The sequence below is a fragment of the Chanodichthys erythropterus genome, chromosome 10 (genome assembly GCF_024489055.1).
Source record: "Chanodichthys erythropterus isolate Z2021 chromosome 10, ASM2448905v1, whole genome shotgun sequence".
In the NCBI taxonomy this organism is placed as follows: domain Eukaryota; kingdom Metazoa; phylum Chordata; class Actinopteri; order Cypriniformes; family Xenocyprididae; genus Chanodichthys; species Chanodichthys erythropterus.
In genome coordinates this window covers 40294391-40314936 of record NC_090230.1, presented here as the reverse complement: position 1 = coordinate 40314936, position 20546 = coordinate 40294391, and the positions used below count along the sequence as shown (strand labels likewise).

The following is a 20546-nucleotide window of genomic DNA, read 5'->3' as shown; positions in this document are numbered from 1 at the left end:
TGAAGCAGTGTTTTGAAATCGTCCATCACTAAATAAGTCAGTATTTAGTTTTTTTGGTGCGCCAACAATATTCTCATTGCTTTATAATATTAATATTGAACCACTGTACTCACATGAACTGATTTAAATATGTTTTTAGTACCTTTATGGATCTTGACAGAGGAAATGTCATTGCTCCCTATGAAGGCCTCACGGAGCTATCGGATTTCAACTAAAATATCTTAATTTGTGTTCCATTAACGAAGGTCTTACGGGTGTGGAACGGCATGAGGGTGAGTAATAAATGACAGAATTTTCATTTTTGGGTGAACTAACCCTTTAAGAAGCAGCAGATCAGCATATTAGAATATTTTCTGAAGGATCATGTGACACCAAAGACTGGACTAATGATGCTGAAAATTCAGCTTTGCATCACATGAATAAATTGCATTTTATAATATATTTAAAAAGAAAAGTTATTTTAAATTGTAATAATATTTCATAAAACGACTGTTTTTACTGTATTTTTGACCAAATAAATCAGCCATGGTGAACATAAGAGACTTCTTTCAAAAACATTAAAAAATATGACCATCCCCAAACATTTGAATGGTAGTGTAAATGTTATGGATAACTGTGATTGGTCCCTTTACATGTCACTTCCTGTTCAAGTGGGTGGTTCTACCAGAAAAACATGGCACAGACTTATACTAAGTCAAAATTTGTCAAAAGTACTGACTGCAATACCAAACTTCACATTTTTTAAATTTCAGTACCGACTTAGCATCGCGGTAGGTACTTTTAACAACACTATACTATATAAGACTAGGACTAGCAGGAGGTTTATTTAATTTATTTTATTCAGTTCACATGTTCATATAATTATTAAGCATATAAAGCAGGTTGTCTTGGTTTTCACATGGGTTGGCTTGAGAACGAGACCAGAGTTGAGTAGATAAAGCTGGGATGGTGGATGGATCTCATCGGAAAAATCATAAGCAGCCATTTGTACAGTATATCCTTGAATGAGATGAACATGCTCCTTGAGTTTGAGAGTTCATTTATGACAAAAGACATTCCTTCAAATGTTATAAGAAATACAAAATGTTTCAAATGTCTCTTAAGAGATTTTTTTTTACACGTGAACCATATCAAACGTCCATATGGATCTTTCTCCAGTAGCATTTTATCAACACCGTCCACTTTGTCAGGTCACTTGTGCTTATTGCAATGGTTTGTCCAGTTGTCTTGTGCAATGACAGGACTGTAGCTTATCCTGGACTTATTAAAGCGACTGATCAGAAAAACCCAAGCTACGTAATCAGGAGTAGATACACCAGTAGATGATGTTGAAGAGAAGATATGCCACTGGAAAGAGGATTCTGGAGTACGAGTCAATCATGTAGCTGTTGCTCATTATGAATCTGATGTTTTTGCCCATTGAACGTTTCCTCCAAAGTCTCGTGCCTTCGGTGGGCGGGGGCTCAGTGGAGGAGGCTCTGGGCGGGATGGTCCGCGTGGTGCTGGGTGTGGTGGGGAGCTCGGGGAAAGGCGATACATCTATGTCATCGTGAAAACAGCCATCGTAGGCCATAGCCTGGGTTGCGTTGTAGGAAACTGGAAGCTTTGGTTAGAAGCAAAAGAAAGAAATTTAGTGAATATCTGTTATGGAGTACAAAATAATGATAAAAAAATATTAATTTATATTAACATTATACATTAAAGCCAACTAATGCCATATGCAACCCATTTGATTTGAGTTGTTACTGTAAATTACTGCAAAATAAATTAATATGGGTTTTCCTTATTAACTTTAAAAATCTCTCTCTTTTGTTAGGCCAATTAAATTGTTTTAATTTTGTTATTATTATACAGTATTTATATTATCATTTATTATTTATATAAAATAGATTATTATTATTATATAGTATTTATCCTTTAATTTTGTTAATGAAAATGTATTATAGTATTATTTTAATTTAAGAATTCATATTTTTATTGATTTTAAGATCTCTCTGATGTTTTAACTTTTTAATAAAATGAACAGCAAATTAAGTTGTTTTAATTTTGATCATAAAATTAAAAGTAAAAAATAATTATTAATTAATATAAATATTCATTATTTATATAACATTAATTAATAATTGTATTATTATTATTATTATAGTATTTTGCCAGAAACGTATGATTACCAAGGTAACGTTTTGTTAGGCTAATGCAATTGTTTTAAATTGTTAATAAAATTATAAATAAAAATAAATGTATTTATATTATATTATTTATGAATTATTAATTGTATAATAATAATAATTTATTATTATTATTATTATTATTATAGTATTTTGCCAGAATCATTACCAAGGTAAAGTTTTGTTAGGCCAATTAAATTGTTTTAATTTTGATAATTTATACTTGTATTATTATACTTTTTATACTTGTATTATTATTATATAATATATTATAATCTATTATTTATATAAAATAGATTATCATTTTATACTATTTATCCTTTAATTTTGTTAATAAAATGATGAATACATATTATGTTTAAGAATTAATATTTTTATTGATTTTAAAATGTTTTAAAATAAAATAAAAATGTATTATTATTAATAGAAATATTAATGATTTATATTAAATTATAAGTAAATAATTTTATTATTATTATTGTTATTATTATTATTATAGTATTTTGTCGTATTGAAACGTATGTTTACCAAGGTAAAGTTTTGTTAGGCCAATGAAATTGTTTTCATTTGTTAATAAAATTATAAATAAAAATGCATGTATTTCTATTATATTACTTATGAATTATTATTATTAATAATATTAGTATTTTGGCAGAAACTATGGTTACCATGGTAAACTTTTGTTAGCCCAATGAATCTGTGTTGCCATAAAATGACCATAGGGGGGCGACATAAAAAAGTGAATATTCAGTCCTGGTCACAGTTACCAGAGCAAATATTACCACCTATAATCTCTGATCAGCGTGTGACCCTGACCTTTCCTTTCTTAAGTTTTTTCATCTCTTCCACCGTAGTGAAGTAGTTCACGGCAGCATACTCGATGACTGACAGGAAAACGAAGAGGAAACTGGCCCAAAGGTAGATGTCCACCGCCTTCACATAAGACACCTGAGGCATTGATGCTGAGACACCCGTTATTATAGTAGACATGGTCAGCACGGTTGTGATTCCTGTAGGAGATCAAAAGATGCATGGGTGACAGCCGTGACATATTAAGAGGAAGTTCAAAAGTTCAAGCAATGAATGTTTCCATTTATGACATCTCACACAAGAGCCCCCAGATTATAGATGTTCAAACTGTGTGTAAAAGGAAATGAAAGTGTGAGAAATGCATGACATCCAGGACACATTTCTTAAAATTAGTCACCGTTTATTCCAAATTCTCACGCAACATTTCTCTATTAGTTCTTCTTAAGAAGACAGTGTGGGGAATTCTTCTATTTTGTGACTCTATATGGGCATGATGTCATTGACCCGTGTGAAAAGAGCAACTTCCTGGCTGGGTGTCTAACGCCTGCTGGCCTGAGTATCAATGTATTTTTGAGGTAATTTAACTCTGTTCTCTCTAAACCGGTTTGTGCTTGTTATAACCAGAGAACACACAGTAAAACACACACACAGCTCATTTACAAACTCACCCGGGGCGATTTTACAGAATCTGCCTGTCACAGGTTTTACATTAAGATCTGACCAGTTAAACAGAACAAATAAACAGTTTTTTAAATGTAATCACCATGGTTGCTAATGGACAGGATTATAAAATGACAATGTTTCTGTAAGAGGTTTACCTAGAGAGACACGAGCCGGTACAGCTCTCCTGTCGATCCAGAAGGAGACCCAGGAGAGCATGACCATAAGCATTGTGGGAAAGTACGTCTGCAGCATGAAGAAAAATATGTGTCTCCTGAGGATGAAGTTTATGTACAGCCTGTTATACCAGCCTGACAGAAACAGAGAGTACAGGACATTTACAACAGATACTGAGAACAAGGAAGAAATATATTAAACCTACACTCTAAAATTAAACGGGTTTTTCACAGTGTTACCATAGAACAGGGGTGTCCAAAGTTGGTCCTGGAGGGCCACCGTCCTACAGAGTTTAGCTCCAACTTGCCTCAACACATCTGATTGATCTTGTTTAGCTGGTTCAGGTGTGTTTAACTGGGGTTGGAGTTGAACTCTGCAGGACAGCGGCCCTCCAGGAGCAGAACTGGACACACCTGCCTTAGAAGAACCATTTTTGGTTCCCCAAAGAACCTTTCAGCGAACAGTTCTTAAAAGAACAATATTCTTTTTACATTTTAATAATCTAAAGAACCCTTTCTACTATAAAGAACCTTTTTGTGCAATGGAAAGATTCCATTGAAATTAAAAGGGTTAGTTCATCCAAAAATGAAATTTCTGTCATTAATTACTCACCCTTGTGTCTTTCCAAACTCATAAGATCTTTGTTCATCTTCAGAACACAGATTAAGATATTTTTGATGAAATCTGTGAGCTTTCTGGCCTCCGATAGACTGAGATGTTATTACCACTGTCAAGGCCCAGAAAAGTAGTTAAGGCATTGTTAAAACAGTCTATGTGACTACAGAGGTTCATCCTTAATGTTATGAAGTGATGAGAATACATTTTGTGTGCAAAAAACAAACAAAAATAACAACTATATTGAACAATTTCTTCTCTTCCAAGTCAGTCTCCTATGCTGTTTATGTAATAAACACAGTGCAGCGCTTCCGGGTTCTACATCAGAACGCAGACTCGTTATTGGCCGGCTCCTGCTTCAGCCAATAATGAGCCAGCATTCTGACGTTAACCCCGGAAGTGCTGCACTGTGTTTAAATATCTTCATTTGTGTTCCGAAGATGAATGAAGGTCTTACGGGTTTGGAGCGACATGAGTAAATAATGAGTGAGTGAGCAATTAAAGACAGATTTAAATTTTTGGGTGAACTAACCCTTTAAGGTTGTTTATGGAACCATCAATGGCAATAAAGAAATATAAGAGTGTATATTACAATATTATTACAACCTTGATAAAAGAAAAAAGAGAGGGATGTTACTTTTAAAATAAAATTATTAAAAAATTTTAAATTTATGAATGTATTGTTAATTTAATTTTAATGGTAATTTAATAAATAAATGTATAAATAAACAAACAAAATAATTGTATAAAATAAATAAATAAATGTCTTTATTGAAACTGAAATGTTCAGTTTTATCTTTATGCACTTTCTAAGAAATTTGTGACCATAACATTTGTTAGCTGAGGCAGTTATTGGCACTGATCTTCAAACATAACATTCAACCCAAAACATTTTTTTATGGAAACAGGTTTTGAAACACAAAACATGTTTTGAATAAGAAATATCATGGATTATTATTTATATATATGTACAGTACTCAGCGTAAATGAGTACACCCCCTTTGAAAAGTAACATTTTAAACAATATCTCAATGAACACAAAAACAATTTCCAAAATGATGACAAGACTAAGTTTAATATAACATCAGTTTAACTTATAACATGAAAGTAAGGTTAATCATATAACTTAGAGAACAAATTTTTCAATTTTACTCAAATTATGGTGATGCAAAAATGAGTACACCCCACTGAAAGTCTCTGGAGCAAAGCTAAATTACTACAAATGTCTAATTTAATAAGAATTCAACCACAGGTGAGTCTAATTATTCATTACACAGGTGTCATAAAAGGGTGTTAAAACCCCTTCCCATTTCATGCTGTCAGCAATGGCACCACATGGAAGAGAAATATCCTGAGAAAGACCTGAGAAAGAAAATCATTTCTTTCCACCAGAAAGGTAAAGGCTACAAGAAGATCAGCAAAGCTTTAGTTATCAGTCAGAATACTGTAGCAAAAGTGGTACAAAAATGTAAAAAAGATGGAACTCCAATCATCTCACAGAGATGTCCAGGTTGTCCAGGGAAGTCAACACCTCGACAGGAGTGTCTTCTGATGAGAAGGGTTGAAGAAAATCGGTATGCAAGTTCACTGCAGTTATCTAAAGAAGTAGAAAGCCAAACTGGGGGTGACTATTTCCCGTGACACAATACGGCGTACACTGCAGAGGAATGGCATGCATTGGTGTCGTCCACGAAAGAAGCCTCTCCTAAAGCCCAGGCACAAAAAAGCCTGTCTAGAGTTTGCCAGGGCCCATGCTGACAAAGATGAAGACTACTGGGACTCTATATTCTGGAGTGATGAGACCCAAGATAAATGTTTTTGTTTTGGCTCTATACTGAAAGAGAAGATCCTACCATCACTCCGTGCCTTTTCCAATATGACAATGATCCTAAACACACATCTAAAGCCACTGTTGGATTTCTGAAGAAGAACAGGGTGAAAGTGATTCATTGGCTTCTGATCTGAACCCAATTGAACACCTATGGGGAATTCTGAAGAGACAAGTTGAGCATCACTCTCCAGTCACTAAAAGAGGTCATTCTTGAAGAATGGAAAAAGATAGATGTTGCAAAATGTCACCAACTTGTTCATTCCATGCCTAGAAGACTTGGTGCTGTCATTAAAAATCATGGAGGCCATACAAAGTACTAGATGTAGTAGTTGTTGTGGGGTGTACTCATTTTTGCATCACCCCAATTTGAGTAAAACTGAAAAATGTGTAAAATCTAAGTTATATTATTAACCTTACTTTCATGTTATAAGTTAAACAGATGTTATATTAAACTTAGTCTTGTCAACATTTTGGAAATAGTTTTTGTTCATTGAGATATTGTTTAAAATGTTACTTTTCAAAGGGGGTGTACTCATTTATGCTGAGTACTGTATATATATATATATATATATATATATATATATATATATATATATATATATATATATATATATATATATATATATATATATATATATATATATACACACATATCCTACACTCCCATATCCTACACTCCCATACAAAAGTTTGGGGTCAATATGTAAATGTTTCTGAAAGAATTATTTTAGGCTCACAACTGCATTTATTTGATCACACGTATAGTAAAACACTAATATTGTAAAATAGCATTACAATTTTCTAGTTTAAAATTTATTTAAAATGTCATTTATTCCTGTGATGTTAAAGCTGAATTTTCAGCATCATTACTCCAATCTTCAGTGTCACATGATCCTTCAGAAATCATTCTAATTTTCTGATTTGATGCTCAAGAAACAATTAATATCATTATTATCAATGTTGAAAACGGTTGTGCTGGTTAATAATTTTGTGGAAACTTTTATGAAATAGATTTTTTGTAAAAATGTCTCTTTTCACTATTCATCAATTTAATGCACCCTTTCTTAATAAAAACTTACCTACCCTAAACTACCCTACCCTAGTGTACAAGTGTGAACTCTAACAAGGCACACCAAAACTGAATTTACGGTTTTCTATTAAAATGTAAAACATTTAAATCCCACAGTTAGTAACAACTTTTTGCCCATCTATAATCAAATATCTATGATTTGGGGAAACAGGTTGAGAAACCTGAGAATGACCCAAGAAATCAAAGGCAAAGGAAGGAAAACTCTGTATATATCCAACTGTTTCAGCCAAGAATGCTGGGATATCTCATTCTCTGGACTCTATGTTGGTTCGCTGTGATAAACCACATGGTACTACGGTAATAAAAGCATGCAGGAGGAAGTGAAGCACACATACCGGTGCTGCTGTAGAAGGCTAGCCCGTAGGAAGGGTGGAATTCTTCAATAAAAAACTGCGAGAGTGCAATCTCGTCAGTCCTTAATGAATCGTTCCCATTCTTCCAATAGAGCATGAGGTCGTTCTCATTGTACGCGTCTTCAAGAGAGCAAAAAACACGAGGGAAGGGGAGTAGGGATGCATGAGACAGGAAACTCTCTTTGAAGATACATGAGCAGCACCCCTCAGGGGAGAGAACACAGAGCATCCAAAGCTAGCTCCGTCGTCTCTCCTCTGAATCGGAGGCCCATGTAATTCTGTGTGTTATGTGTGAAAGAGACAGAGATATTGTATGCAACTTTAAACCAGTTCATCTATGCAATTATTTTATATCTGCAACAATGAAGCCTGTATGAATCAGATTAAGTATGACTGTTGGCAGTTGATAATGAGTAACTAAAGAAGGGTAATATGATAAACCACTTGCAATCCAAAAACTTCTATAGAATTCAACAGTGCCCGCCCACTTTTTCAGAGGCGTTGGTTCCGAAAGTATATTTTCCATTCATTTCTCCCATAGGGATTTCAAAAAAAGTCTTTGTTAATATTATAATCATAACATTACAAACTTTGATTTGAAGCAGAAAAGTTTTTGAAAAAATACAAAGGTACAAGACTGTGTACTTAACGGCTTTACTGAGAGAAAGAACTACAATCCCATGAAGCATTGCGAGCAGCATAATTTAATTAAAAACGATGGAGAAAAATTTATTGCAAAATATACATGTATATATTGCAATATTTAACTATTTTGGGAGTCTCAATTATGTCATTCGCAGTGCTTCATGGGAGTGGGCAGGGCTAGAGAGATTTTTTTGTGCGTTTTGCTTGTTTTGACACTTTGATTGGTGAAATTTTCTGTATAGCATCATGGGTAATGTAGTTTAAACACATTTATTTGACTGACGGGTTCAATAGAAGCAAATACCACCGATTAAATACCTTGTAGCTCACAGTAAGTCTGTCTTTAAAGGTTTATAAGTTATCGTTAAAAATCAATTTCCATATGGAGAAAATGAATGGAATTTTAACTTCTGGAACCCGACTGTTGCACTCTATTGAAGTAGTTCACCCAAAAATTGAACATTATGTCATCATAATCATGTCGTTCCAAACACGTAGGATGTTCTTTTGTCCAATTCAAACATAAAGAAAAGTTTTCATGAATATTTATGCTGCTCTTTTCACATATAATGAAAGAATATAGTGACCAACCAGTGGCTAAGTTACAAAAAAGCACAATAAAAGTGTTTTTTTTCCATGTTTTCGAAAGAAGTCAGAAGAAAGACTGCATTTGCATTGGTCAAAAACACAGTAAAACTGTAATATTGTAAAAAAAAAAAAAAAAAATCATTACAATTTAAAAAAAGACAAAAAAAAAAAAGAAAGGAAATAAAATCTTACTGACCCCAAACTTTTGAACAAAGTGTACTTTCATTGTACAAGCAGTGTGAACATTCTTTCTCCTTTTGTTTTCCAAGGAAGAAAGAAAGTCATACAGGTTTGGAACGAAATGATAACAGATTTTTTTGGGTGAACTGTCTCTTTGGCAGTACATTTATGATATATTTACAGGTATACTGAGAGCATAGGGCTTTGACTAATTATTTCCTTGTACTCTGTTGACAGTACTTACTGTTCAGTGTACATGCACACATGCGTTCAAACACAGACGGTCATACTCACAACTCTCCAGCTCTAGAGAGCAGTTCTGTGTGTCTAGAGGAAACCTGCTGAAGTCCATAGAGCAAAGAGCCGTCACTGTGATTCTGCAATTCACAATTCAGTACAGCCTAAACAAATCACTTACAAAGAGACTGAAAATGTCCCTTTAAAATTAAGACATGTGATATTGTGCTTAGCAAAACATCAGATTATAGAAACATTTGAGATGAATTGAAGTGAAAACTGATCCTGCGCATGAATAGGCTCAGGCACACCTGACCATGTACACAAGCCTACACTTGCAGTGCACACTGGTACTTCTTGGAAAGAAAAAAAAATCTTGTCCAACTATTCAGAAGTATTTAAAAGAAAACCACACCTTATTTGTCAGGTAAAGTAAACAAAGGGACTTTGGTCAAACACAAATGAACCTGTATGACTTTCTCCTGTGGAACAAAATAGCATATTGTGATCAAACTAAAACTTTTGATATATTTTTAATTTAAATAAAGCTGAAATAAAATAAAATAGAAATATTAGATTTACAACATATTAAACAAAATGATTGAAATGTTGGCTAACTAAAATAAGTTGAAGTGCTAAATTACTAAATGAAATAAAAATAATTAAAGCTTGTAAATTAAAGCATTTTAAAAACTAACAAAAATGTCAAAAGCACATAATATTACAAAAAAATTAACTAAAATTGAAATGATAACTGAAAATATAAAAATAAAAGCTTATCAAAATATTAATAAGAATTCTAATAGTATATATATATATATATATATATATATATATATATATATATATATATATATATATATATATATATATAAAAAATAACACTGATTCTGATATAAATTACATATAACTTTCGCAAAGATTTTTCCATACAATAACAGTTCAAAGGCCACAAATTGTAGGCCATATTCCAAATCTTCTGAAATCATAATACAGCTTTGGTTGATGAATAGACTAATATTCAAAATGCTATTCACTATAACAACTGCAACATTATTAGGGGCCAAGCACCGAAGGTGCTTAGGCACCTATTGTTATTGTTGGCGTTCCGTACGCTTATTATTATTCTTCCGCTTCTTCTTCCGCTCTTGAAGTCTATGGCAGCCCATAGAACCGCTTGCGGGAAAGTTGTGAAATTTGGCACACAGTTAGAGGACAGTCTGACCTTTGTCCATAGCAAATTTGGAGTCTCTAACTCAATCCCTCTAGCGCCACCAGCTGTCCAAAGTTGCACTTATGTTTATGTTAATAACTTTTGAACCATAAGGGCTAGAAACAAAATTCCTTTTTCCTCTGATTCCTTGGGTCAAGACGAATCGATTGCACCATATGACGTCATTTTCCGTCATGAAAATTTTTCCGCCATTTTGAATTTTCTGAAAAACGTACTTTTTCGAACTCCTCCTAGGCCGTTACTCCAATTTTCACGAAAATTGAACCAGATCATCTTCAGACCATGCCGACAAAATGTTATGGAATTCAAGTTGATTTCTCAAACCGTTTTCGAAAAACACGCAAACGAATTGTACGTAGTGCTTGCGAAAATAGACATAAGGCTGTATCTCCGCAACACTTTATCGTATTCAGACCAAACTTGGTAACTGTCATCACAAGCATGACCTGAGGCAACATGCAGCGTTTCGGCGCAGCGCCACCTAGTGGTGCGGAGATATGAAAAATGGCTATTTTTACTTATAACTTCTGATGGGTTTGGCCAAAAATCATGAATTTGGTCTCGTTGGATTCGGGGAATCATGCCGAGTCGAATGATATCCAATTTTCCCATATTGGACATTTTGGCCGTCGGCCATTTTAAATTTGGTGCTAAAATGCTGTATTTTACGAACGCATTAGCGTATCGTTATGAAACTCGGTATGGGTCATTAGCACAATGCCCTGAAGGAGCATACCAAGTTTAGGACCAGCGCCACCTTGTGGTCAAAAGTTATAACAAAATGTACAAAAATGCTAATAACTTTTGACTGTATTAACCGATTGTAATGAAACTGGTCTCAGTGGATTCCTTGGGTCATGCTGAGAACAAAGATATCAAATTTGCGATAGTCAGCTAAACTTCCTGTCCGCCATATTGTTTTTCTTTAAAAACCTACTTTTTCGAACTCCTCCTAGACCGTTGCTCCGATTTTCACCAAAATTGAACCGTGTCATCTTCAGACCATGCCGACAAAAAGTTATGGATTTCAAGTCGATATGTCAAACCGTTTTCGTATACCAGAGCAAAGAATTTAAGGCATGATGCAAAAATGACTCTTGAAGATGTATCTCTGCAATGCTTTATCATATTCAGACCAAACTTGGTACATGTCATCCCAAGCATGAACTGAGGCATCATACAGTGTTTCGACGCAGCGCCACCTACTGGAGGGGAAATATGAAAAATGGCTATTTTTGCTTATAACTTCTGATGGGTTTGACAAAAATTCATAAATTTGGTATGGGTCATCAGGACAATGCCCTCAAGGAGCCTGAGAAGTTTCGGTACAGCGCCACCTTGTGGTCAAAAGTTATAACAAAATTTACAAAAATGCTAATAACTTTTGACTGTATTCACCAATTGTAATGAAACTGGTCTCAGTAGATTCCTTGGGTCATGCTGAGAACATAGATATCAAATTTGCTATAGTCAGCTGAACTTCCTGTCCGCTGTATTGTTTTTCTTTAAAAACTTTCTTTTTCGAACTCCTCCTAGACCGTTGCTCCGATTTTCACCAAAATTGAACCATATAATCTTCAGACGATGACGACAAAAATTTATGGATTTCAAGTCGATAAGTCAAACCGTTTTCGTATACCAGAGCAAAGAATTTGAGATATGATGCAAAAATTACTCTTGAAGCTGTATCTCTGCAATGCTTTATCATATTCAGACCAAACTTGGTATGTGTCATCACAAGCATGACCTGAGGCATTATACAGTGTTTTGGCGCAGCGCCACCTACTGGAGTGGAGTTATGAAAAATGGTTATCTTTGCTTATAACTTATGATGGGTTTGACCAAAATTCCTAAATTAGGTATGGGTCATCAGGACAATGCCCTGAAGGAGCCTGAGAAGTTTCGGACCAGCACTACCTTGTGGTCAAAAGTTATAACAAAATGTACAAAAATGTTAATAACTTTTGACTATATTCACCAATTGTAATGAAACTGGTCTCAGTATATTCCTTGGGTCATGTTGAGAACATAGATATCAAATTTGCTATAGTCGGCTGAACTTCCTGTCCGCCATATTGTTTTTCTTTAAAAACCTACTTTTTCAAACTCCTCCTAGACCGTTGCTCCGATTTTCACCAAAATCGAACTGTATCATCTTCAGACCATGCCGACAAAAAGTTATGGATTTCAAGTCGATATGTAAAACCGTTTTTGTATACCGGAGTAATGAATTTGAGGCATGATGTAAAAATGACTCTTGAAGCTGTATCTCTTCAGTGCTTTGACATATTGACACCAAACTTTGCAAGTGTCATTGTCACCTCACTCTGACCATACCACAACAATTTGGACACAGCGCCACCTATTGGTCGAAAGTTATGAACCAGTAAATCCTCATTTTTGATAATTTTTCAGCTCTTATGCCTAAAATGATCTTAATACGTCTTTAATTGTTCACTGTTGCAGTTGGTCTGATGCTCCCAGCCGTGTTGGCTGGTTTCTTGTGCCGTTTTTGTGCTTGGCCCCATAATTGCTGCTTGCAGCTATATTTCTAAATGATTCTGTTGCCACAAAACAAAAGTGCAGCCCAATAAATGATCCAATTCAGTTTCACTGGAATGAACCGGTTCAAAAGAACAGTAATGAATCAGAATGATCTGGTTCTTGAGTTCAACTCACTGAACGAATCATTCAGTCCATTTTGTGAGCTGACTGAACTGGTACACTAAAAGAATCAGCTCAATTTTTTTTTTAATGAATCAGATCCCGAGTTCTCACTGACTTAAAGGTACACTCAAAAATGAAGATTTCGACATAATTTACTCACCCTCAAGTTGTTCCAAAACTGGAAATATATATCTTTTGTGTTCAGCAGAAGAAAGAAATTCATACAGGTTTGGAACAACTTGAGGGTGAGTAAATGATGACAGAATTTTCATTTTTGGGTGAACTATCCCTTTAAGGATTCAGTCATAGCGGTTCTCAAGTTAAATGTTCTCCAAAGGGGAAGATTATCCCCGAATAATTACTGAGATTTCAGTGTGTTCCTTACACAAAGCTGTTGTATGACCTCAGAAGACTTTGTTTTTTCTCCTTTTAAATTACTCTGAACTATTGTGGTACGAAAAAGTCCTGAGGGAAATTCTTCCAAATATGAGTTTCACAGAAAAAAGAAAGTCTTACAGGTTTGGAATGACACGAGGGCAAGTAAATGATGACAGATTTTTCATATTTGGATAAAATATCTTAAGCACCAAAATTGACTTCAAAGTAAAGAGCTGAAAACTTCTTATTGACTTTTTTTGTGAAGTCTTTAAACACAGGAGGGAAATGCCTCAGGGCAACTGCTAGTTTCACAGCTTGTAAAAACATCTGGTTTCAGAAAAAGTGGCTTCATGTGGTACCTGACGCTGTAAAGAATGTTTCCATCTGGATAGACTCGGAGCATGATGTTTTCCATGGTGGTGTCATGAATGAAAGAACGCTTGGAGTGAACGAAGAAGACGTCTGGCACCCAGATCTTTTTCACCAGCCGAGCATCAAATGTTCGGCTTTTGTTATTGCTGGAGGGGAAGGCCAGTCTGTCGTCCTGCCAGTAATGTCTAAGGTACAAGGTCATGGTAAAGTCCTATGCCCACAAAAAGACATGAAAAACATTTTGTCAGTTTGCATAAACCACTGCTTTATATTTTGAATGACACTGTGTATACATGATTATGCCCGTTGCCACACGTTTGGTTTCACCACATAATTCTCATACTTCCTTTGTGCTATTTGCCACTTAGGAAAAATAAAATAAAATAAACACACGTCTATTGATTTAACACGCTATTCTGAACACGTTCTTAGTCTTTGTTGCGTGATGGTTTTGACCTTTGCCCTCTGCCTCAGTTGTGAATCCAATCTGTTGAAACGGTCGAGGATTTAAGCTTGATGTATGACTAGCACTGGGAGTTGAGGGTGTGCAGAGCTCGCCAACAGGTTAAAGGTTAAAAGTAATTTATGAAAGAGCAGACACTTACCATATTGACCTCTGAAATGCTGTCAATGCTCTCCACCTGCACGTCGATGCCCACTGGAATAGCTGAACCTGGGCATAGTGTCACAAATGAAAAAGAAACAGTCAGAATTGAGGGAAGATCACACAGAGAGTAAAAACAAAAACACAAATTGATCTTTTTAATATCTCAATTGTGTCTCCTAGACAGCAATGATGCTAAATGGTGTCTTCTGCTGAGAAAAAAAAAAGAGTCTCAGAAGAGATTCACCAATGTCTTATTATATATGTGCACACACTAAAGTCAGTTCAAACCGAACAATTTCTCATCAAATTCTTCCAAAATCAAATGATCTGTGCTATTCACATTAACTTTTTACCTCTACAGGTTTGGGAACAATAACTCAGAATTGGTTTCATAAAAGTGCAATTGAGTTTTAATGCGTTGCCTCCTAATCAGTGCAAAACATACAGCGTGACCAGTGAAGTCTGATATTTACATCATGAGATAATGACTCTTTTGAGCTGGTTCATTTAAGTGAATCAAAACATTCAGCACGACCAGTCTGACTGTGGATCAAAAGATGCTCATAACTCCTGATCTCTTAAAGGGACAGCTCAGCCAAAAATGAAAATTCTGTCACCCTCAAGCTGTTCCAAACCTCTATAAATTTCTTTCTTCTGCTGAACACAAAAGCAGATATTTTGAAGAATATGGGTATCCAAACAGTTGATTGGCCCCATTGACATCCATAGTATGGAAAAAAAAAAATACTATGGATGTCAATGGGGCCAATCAACTGTTTGGTTACCACCATTTTTCAAAATATCTTCCTTTTCTTTCAGCAGAAGAAAGAAACTCATTGGAACAACTTGAGTAAATGATGCCAGAATTATAATTTTTGGGTGAACTATCCCTTTAACCCTTGCGCTGTGTTAAAAATCCTAATTTGGTGTTCCCAGTCAAAAACGTCTTTTAATTGCTTGTAAATGTCATATCATGCTATATTATCATAAACTCAGATCAGTGAGGCCAAGATCAGTCATACATGCTAAATGAAAGAAAACAAGGTAACAAAAAGATCCAATATTTGGTAATAAAAAGAGATTTACAAGCAATTAAAAGGGCAATCAGTGGAACACCGCAAGTGTAACAAGGTGTAACAAAGTACAAAGTTATAAATGTTATACCTTGTGTGAGTTTTAGTCCAATGTGATAACAATAACGAGCATTTTCGGGAAAAAGAAAATCCTCTCAGGGTCAAAATGGCTGGAACACAACATGAGGGTTTGTAAGTGAATCATTTATGAATCATTAGAGAAGTTTCTCAGTTAATCTGACTCATTTGCTGAACTGCAAGTAATTAATGTGTCATGTCCGAATCTAGAATACCTAGAACTGATGTGGTGCTGAGGTTATGTGATCTTAAGGCTGGTGAGACCTAAATCAGTGTACTATAGACTTGTTCAAATGACAGTGTACAGTTAAACATACACATCATGAGTTTTGTGTAACTACATTTGTGTTCTTTTACATTTATCATTTAAATGGTCCCATATTGCATTTGTCTTTCAAATATTTCTTCTTTAAATTCAAAAGAATCATTAATGTAACCTTGAAGAACCAATAAATTCAATGTAGTCCATCTCTGCAATGTCTTGACACTATCAGATCACCACCTATTTACTTCAGAAACCCATCATTGGAGGCAGTAAGCAAATCAAATGAGTAAATAATTGTGAGAGAAGGACTATATGCAATTTGCATTGCCATTGCAGAGTGACTTGAATTAAGCATTCTGCTTTGAATCTTGTGTCAGCTGCTTTTCTTCAGAAAGTTTGAACATCAAAACATCAATCTCTCAACTCTACATAGAGATCTAACACATCTGCACCATGTTAAACAAACACATGGAGACCAGTTGCATTCTTTCTGAGTAACAAAACAGAGGTATCCATCACTGAATCATCTCTACAAAAACATCAGATTTTACCACAGTCCTTATTTTATTCATTAAACGAAAACTGCTATGAGAAATCTAAGAGGGTTTATAGCTCGAAAATGCTAATTCTCTTTCCGACTACAAACTAAACAGGTCAAATAAAATGGGCATTTCATTGACTTTCTTTGAGAAATGATATGTAAAGTGTCAATTGTGTCGAATGTTAAAATGGTTACCTCACGACTGTGTCATCAACCAAATAAAAACTGAAAAGAGATGTAAAGCTTCTCTTAAACTCAGCACACATGACTGTTTTCAGAGAACCACCAGCACGACTGATGCTCCCTAATCTGGACCAAAATAAAGCTCTATCTCAGTGTTCATATGTAGGGATTAGCAGACAAAATAACAAAAAAGTACCAGGGTACTACCCCTTTTTTGGACATATACCACGTTATTCTTTGAAGTACCTTGGAGTGCCATGTAAACATTGTTAATCATTAAGTACCATGCTAAACAGTATATTACATGGATTTTTTTCAACATCAAGATTTTAGATGGAAATGAATATATTTCTACACTCTTAAAAACAAATGGTTACATGAAGATCCACGTAACCTTTCCATTAAACCAATGTTCTTTGGAACCTTTTTTTTTCTAGCATGATTTAGCATGAATTAGCATGTCACTTGCATGATTTAACATGTTATCATGAATTAGCATCTTGCTAGCATGTTTAAGCACATTGCTAGCATGAATTTGCATGTTACTAACATAATTTTAATATATTGTTAACATGTTTTAACAGGTTAGCATGCTGATAGTATGAATTAGCATTTTGCTAGGATGATTTAGCATTTTAACATGTTTTAACATGTTGCTAGCATGATTTAGAATGTTTTTAGCATGTTTTAACAAGTTAACATCCTGCTAGCATAAATTAGCATTTTTTTGTTAGGATGATTTAGTATGTTAACATGATTTAATATGTTGTTAGCATGTTGTTAGAATGAATAGCTTCATATATATATATATATATATATAAAAGCTATTCATTCTAACAAACATGCTAACAACACATTATACATATATATATATATATATATATATTTTAAGCTTTTGCATGAAATAAGATCATATTATATTTGCCAGAACTTCACCTAAATGGACCCAAAATCACATAGCCTATACAACAGAAGGTCTCAGAAGATTATTTGATTGGAAAACAGCACGCCACTCATGTTCTTATTCTATAAACAGCAACCTTTGGCTAGCATGCAAGATTTAGCTTTATTCTAAGGCATTCTTTCTCAGAGACCAACTAGAATTATAATCCAGATTACTGTGCATAAAACACATCTGTCCTCAGTGTATTGTCTGCTTGCCACTACTACCAATCTGGGTCAGAGTGTTTTTTTATTCTGATGTGGACACACCACATATGACATTCTAACCTACATTTTGGACAATCTCAGCGCCAGAGTCACATTCTGGTCATTTGCCCTGCTGTGACTTTTAAAGCTCTTGATCTTGAGTTCAGCCACTGTAAAAGAGGCAGAACACAGAACTTAACCCCCCCGTTCTGTGCGGTATCTCTCAATGGACATATACGTACAGCAGCAAGTATGGATGATATCTCTATTGGCACAGCATGTTTCATACAATGTAAGCAGATTAAAATGCACGTGAGAATGAGACATTTTCAAAGAATATAGTGTTATATAATATTATTTTACAAAAATGATCCATATAACAAAAAAAAAAAAAACATTTATGGTAATTTCCTGCTGCTTACATAAATGGCTAGTGTGACTGAAGTGTATGATTTCCATCAGAAAAAACGCATCACGATTCCCATCAGCAGATTTTTGGTTAATCACATCATTGTATCTTTTTTTCCCCCTCTCACTGTCTCCTGAAATTGTCCCATCTGTAGTGCCTCTCTGTGCTGTATCAGTGCTGCTGTTGAAAGTCACGACATGAATTTGTGTGAACTGTGCTGAATGAGATTTCATTCCCAATATCTTTCAAATAAACCACCAAGATAACACATGATGCTCAGTGTACATGAAAGCAACAAGTATGTATTTTAAGGAATACATCCATCATTACTGACTCTGAAGGCCAAAAGTAATTCATAAGTGGCTTTTTGAAAGGACAGGATTTCCTCACCTCCAAAACCAGGCCTCATGGCGAAATCGTGATCCTCGATTCGCAAGAGCTGCTCTGATTTAATCAGCAAAGATTTGGTGCTGTCAGACTTCTTCATTTTAAAGTCTATTCGTCTGTTTGAAAGAAGACAAAATGGGGAAGGTTTACTTTTATGATGTACTATAACAGAAATAAGCAGAAACATACCTGTACACAAAAGTTATTGGTTACATTTTGAGTTAATAACCAGAACTGATTAAAACTAGAGGTTACGAAGAGAGGGTTGCAGCTCATTTAATGCACAATGGCAGATATCTCACTACAAGCCAGCAATCTTCCACAACTTTTACTTAGTATGCCTCTAATTAAAATATCTTGATTTGACCCTGTCTGGGTTATTTCCAGATGCCATTTCTGTGCTATATGAGTCTCCATGACTTACTACTATAATTACAGTCACATTATTTATAGATTTGGTGTGTTCAGCCTTTTGATAATATTTCAAGGAGTGACATAATAAAACAAATGGCACAAGCAGATGGAAGTTTCCCATCATCTGTATTTATTATGTTTTTGTAATAAGTAAATATATATATTTATATTATATTCACTTATATTGGCCTCACCAAGCTCAATCAATCAATCAATCAATCAATCAATCAATCAATCAATCAATCAATCAATCAATCAATCAATCAATCAATCAATCAATCCAATTTAAAAAAAAAAAAAAATTCTGCCACAAATGGCTCTGTTATCATCCATCCATCCATCCATCCATCCATCCATCCATCCATCCATCCATCCATCCATCCATCCATCCCTGTTACCTGGGAATGACCTGCCTCAGGATCAGTACTAAAGGACTAAATTACTACCCAGTGCAGTTTTTGTTTTTTGCCTCACATAGCCAGCTCAACCATGAGCTCTAATTACAGAGTTCCTTTATCCACAATTAATTATACCCCCAAACACACACACAATCCAACAATCCCAAAGTGCAGGTCATAACACAGAGCTTCAAATAAACCCTTACACATCAATCCACAGGGACACGACCACAATAAATAAGACCAAGAGTGTAAACATACTGACAAGGGTATTTATATTAAACAGAATGGAGCTGATTGATAATACACAAAGCGAAGTTCAAACTACAACAGCATTCTGCAAATGCATTTAGGAGCTGAAGCAAGCTCCTAAATGCAATTTGAGTATAAGGAGCATGCCAACGTATCCTTACCCTCCATGTTTGTGCCGTGTGTTTTCACCCAGGTAGACGTCCTTGTGCCTGCGCTGATTTTGCGTGTTGCTTCCTTTGAGCAGGGCGACGGGCCACAGCCAGGCCAGGCACATCAGCCTCAGTGTCGTGAGAGCAAAGTTCATGGCCGAGGCCTGAGCTCCAGGATCTGATGCGAGGAGAAATAAAGAGTTGGTGTGGGATCAGTCTAACTCTCTGGAGTTCCTTACCCAGCATCCTTTCCATTTGGAAGTGTCGCCCATTCCGACACGGTAACGACCCTTAGTTCCACACTAGGCATCAAAAGTTACATGGTGCCATGTGAGCTCCACTTTTGTGCATCTGTGTTTGTGAATATTCCTGGCGGTCTGCGTTTCCCACACTGCCTAAAAGCCTGTCTGCTTTTCTGACATGGTGCTCTCCCTCCATCCCCCTCCCTCTGATTAAAACCAAATATCAATTTATTTCTATAATGACAAAGGAATGACGTTAATTCCTCCCTAATCTTCTTACACGCAGCTGCTGAAATCTTTCAGTAACCTATAAACTCCATGGGGAAGGGGAGGTGCATCACAAGCAGAACTAACTCTGCCATCAGGTCGGTTAAAAAAAGCAACAAGCCCTCTT

General features: G+C 35.2%; 1 protein-coding gene across 2 annotated transcripts; it reads right to left on the bottom strand.

Moving 5' to 3' along the window:
* Positions 1-184: 184 nt before the first annotated feature.
* On the bottom strand, positions 185-20128 carry gabrr3a (gamma-aminobutyric acid type A receptor subunit rho3a). Of its 2 annotated transcripts, XM_067399195.1 has the most exons (9): positions 19923-20128; positions 18701-18813; positions 14611-14678; positions 13993-14216; positions 9412-9494; positions 7687-7824; positions 3797-3949; positions 2985-3178; positions 185-1603 (listed from the first exon to the last, which is right to left on the bottom strand). In XM_067399195.1, exons 1-9 carry the CDS (start codon positions 20063-20065, stop codon positions 1301-1303), a joined length of 1419 nt encoding a protein of 472 aa, XP_067255296.1. In that variant the 5' UTR covers positions 20066-20128; the 3' UTR covers positions 185-1300. The 2 variants fall into 2 exon arrangements, with proteins under 2 accessions (XP_067255296.1, XP_067255297.1); XM_067399196.1 differs by lacking the exons at positions 18701-18813; positions 19923-20128 and adding an exon at positions 15777-15798.
* Between the last annotated feature and the right edge of the window lie 418 nt (positions 20129-20546).

Coding starts and splice junctions, on each gene's coding strand:
- gabrr3a (XM_067399195.1), bottom strand. CDS start 20,065: ATGAACTTTGCTCTCACGACACTGAGGCTGATGTGCCTGGCCTGGCTG. Junction 14,217..14,610: donor GCATTTCAGAGGTCAATATG/GTAAGTGTCTGC, acceptor TTGTGGGCATAG/GACTTTACCATGACCTTGTA. Junction 1,604..2,984: donor AAAAACTTAAGAAAGGAAAG/GTCAGGGTCACA, acceptor TTCTAACCAAAG/CTTCCAGTTTCCTACAACGC.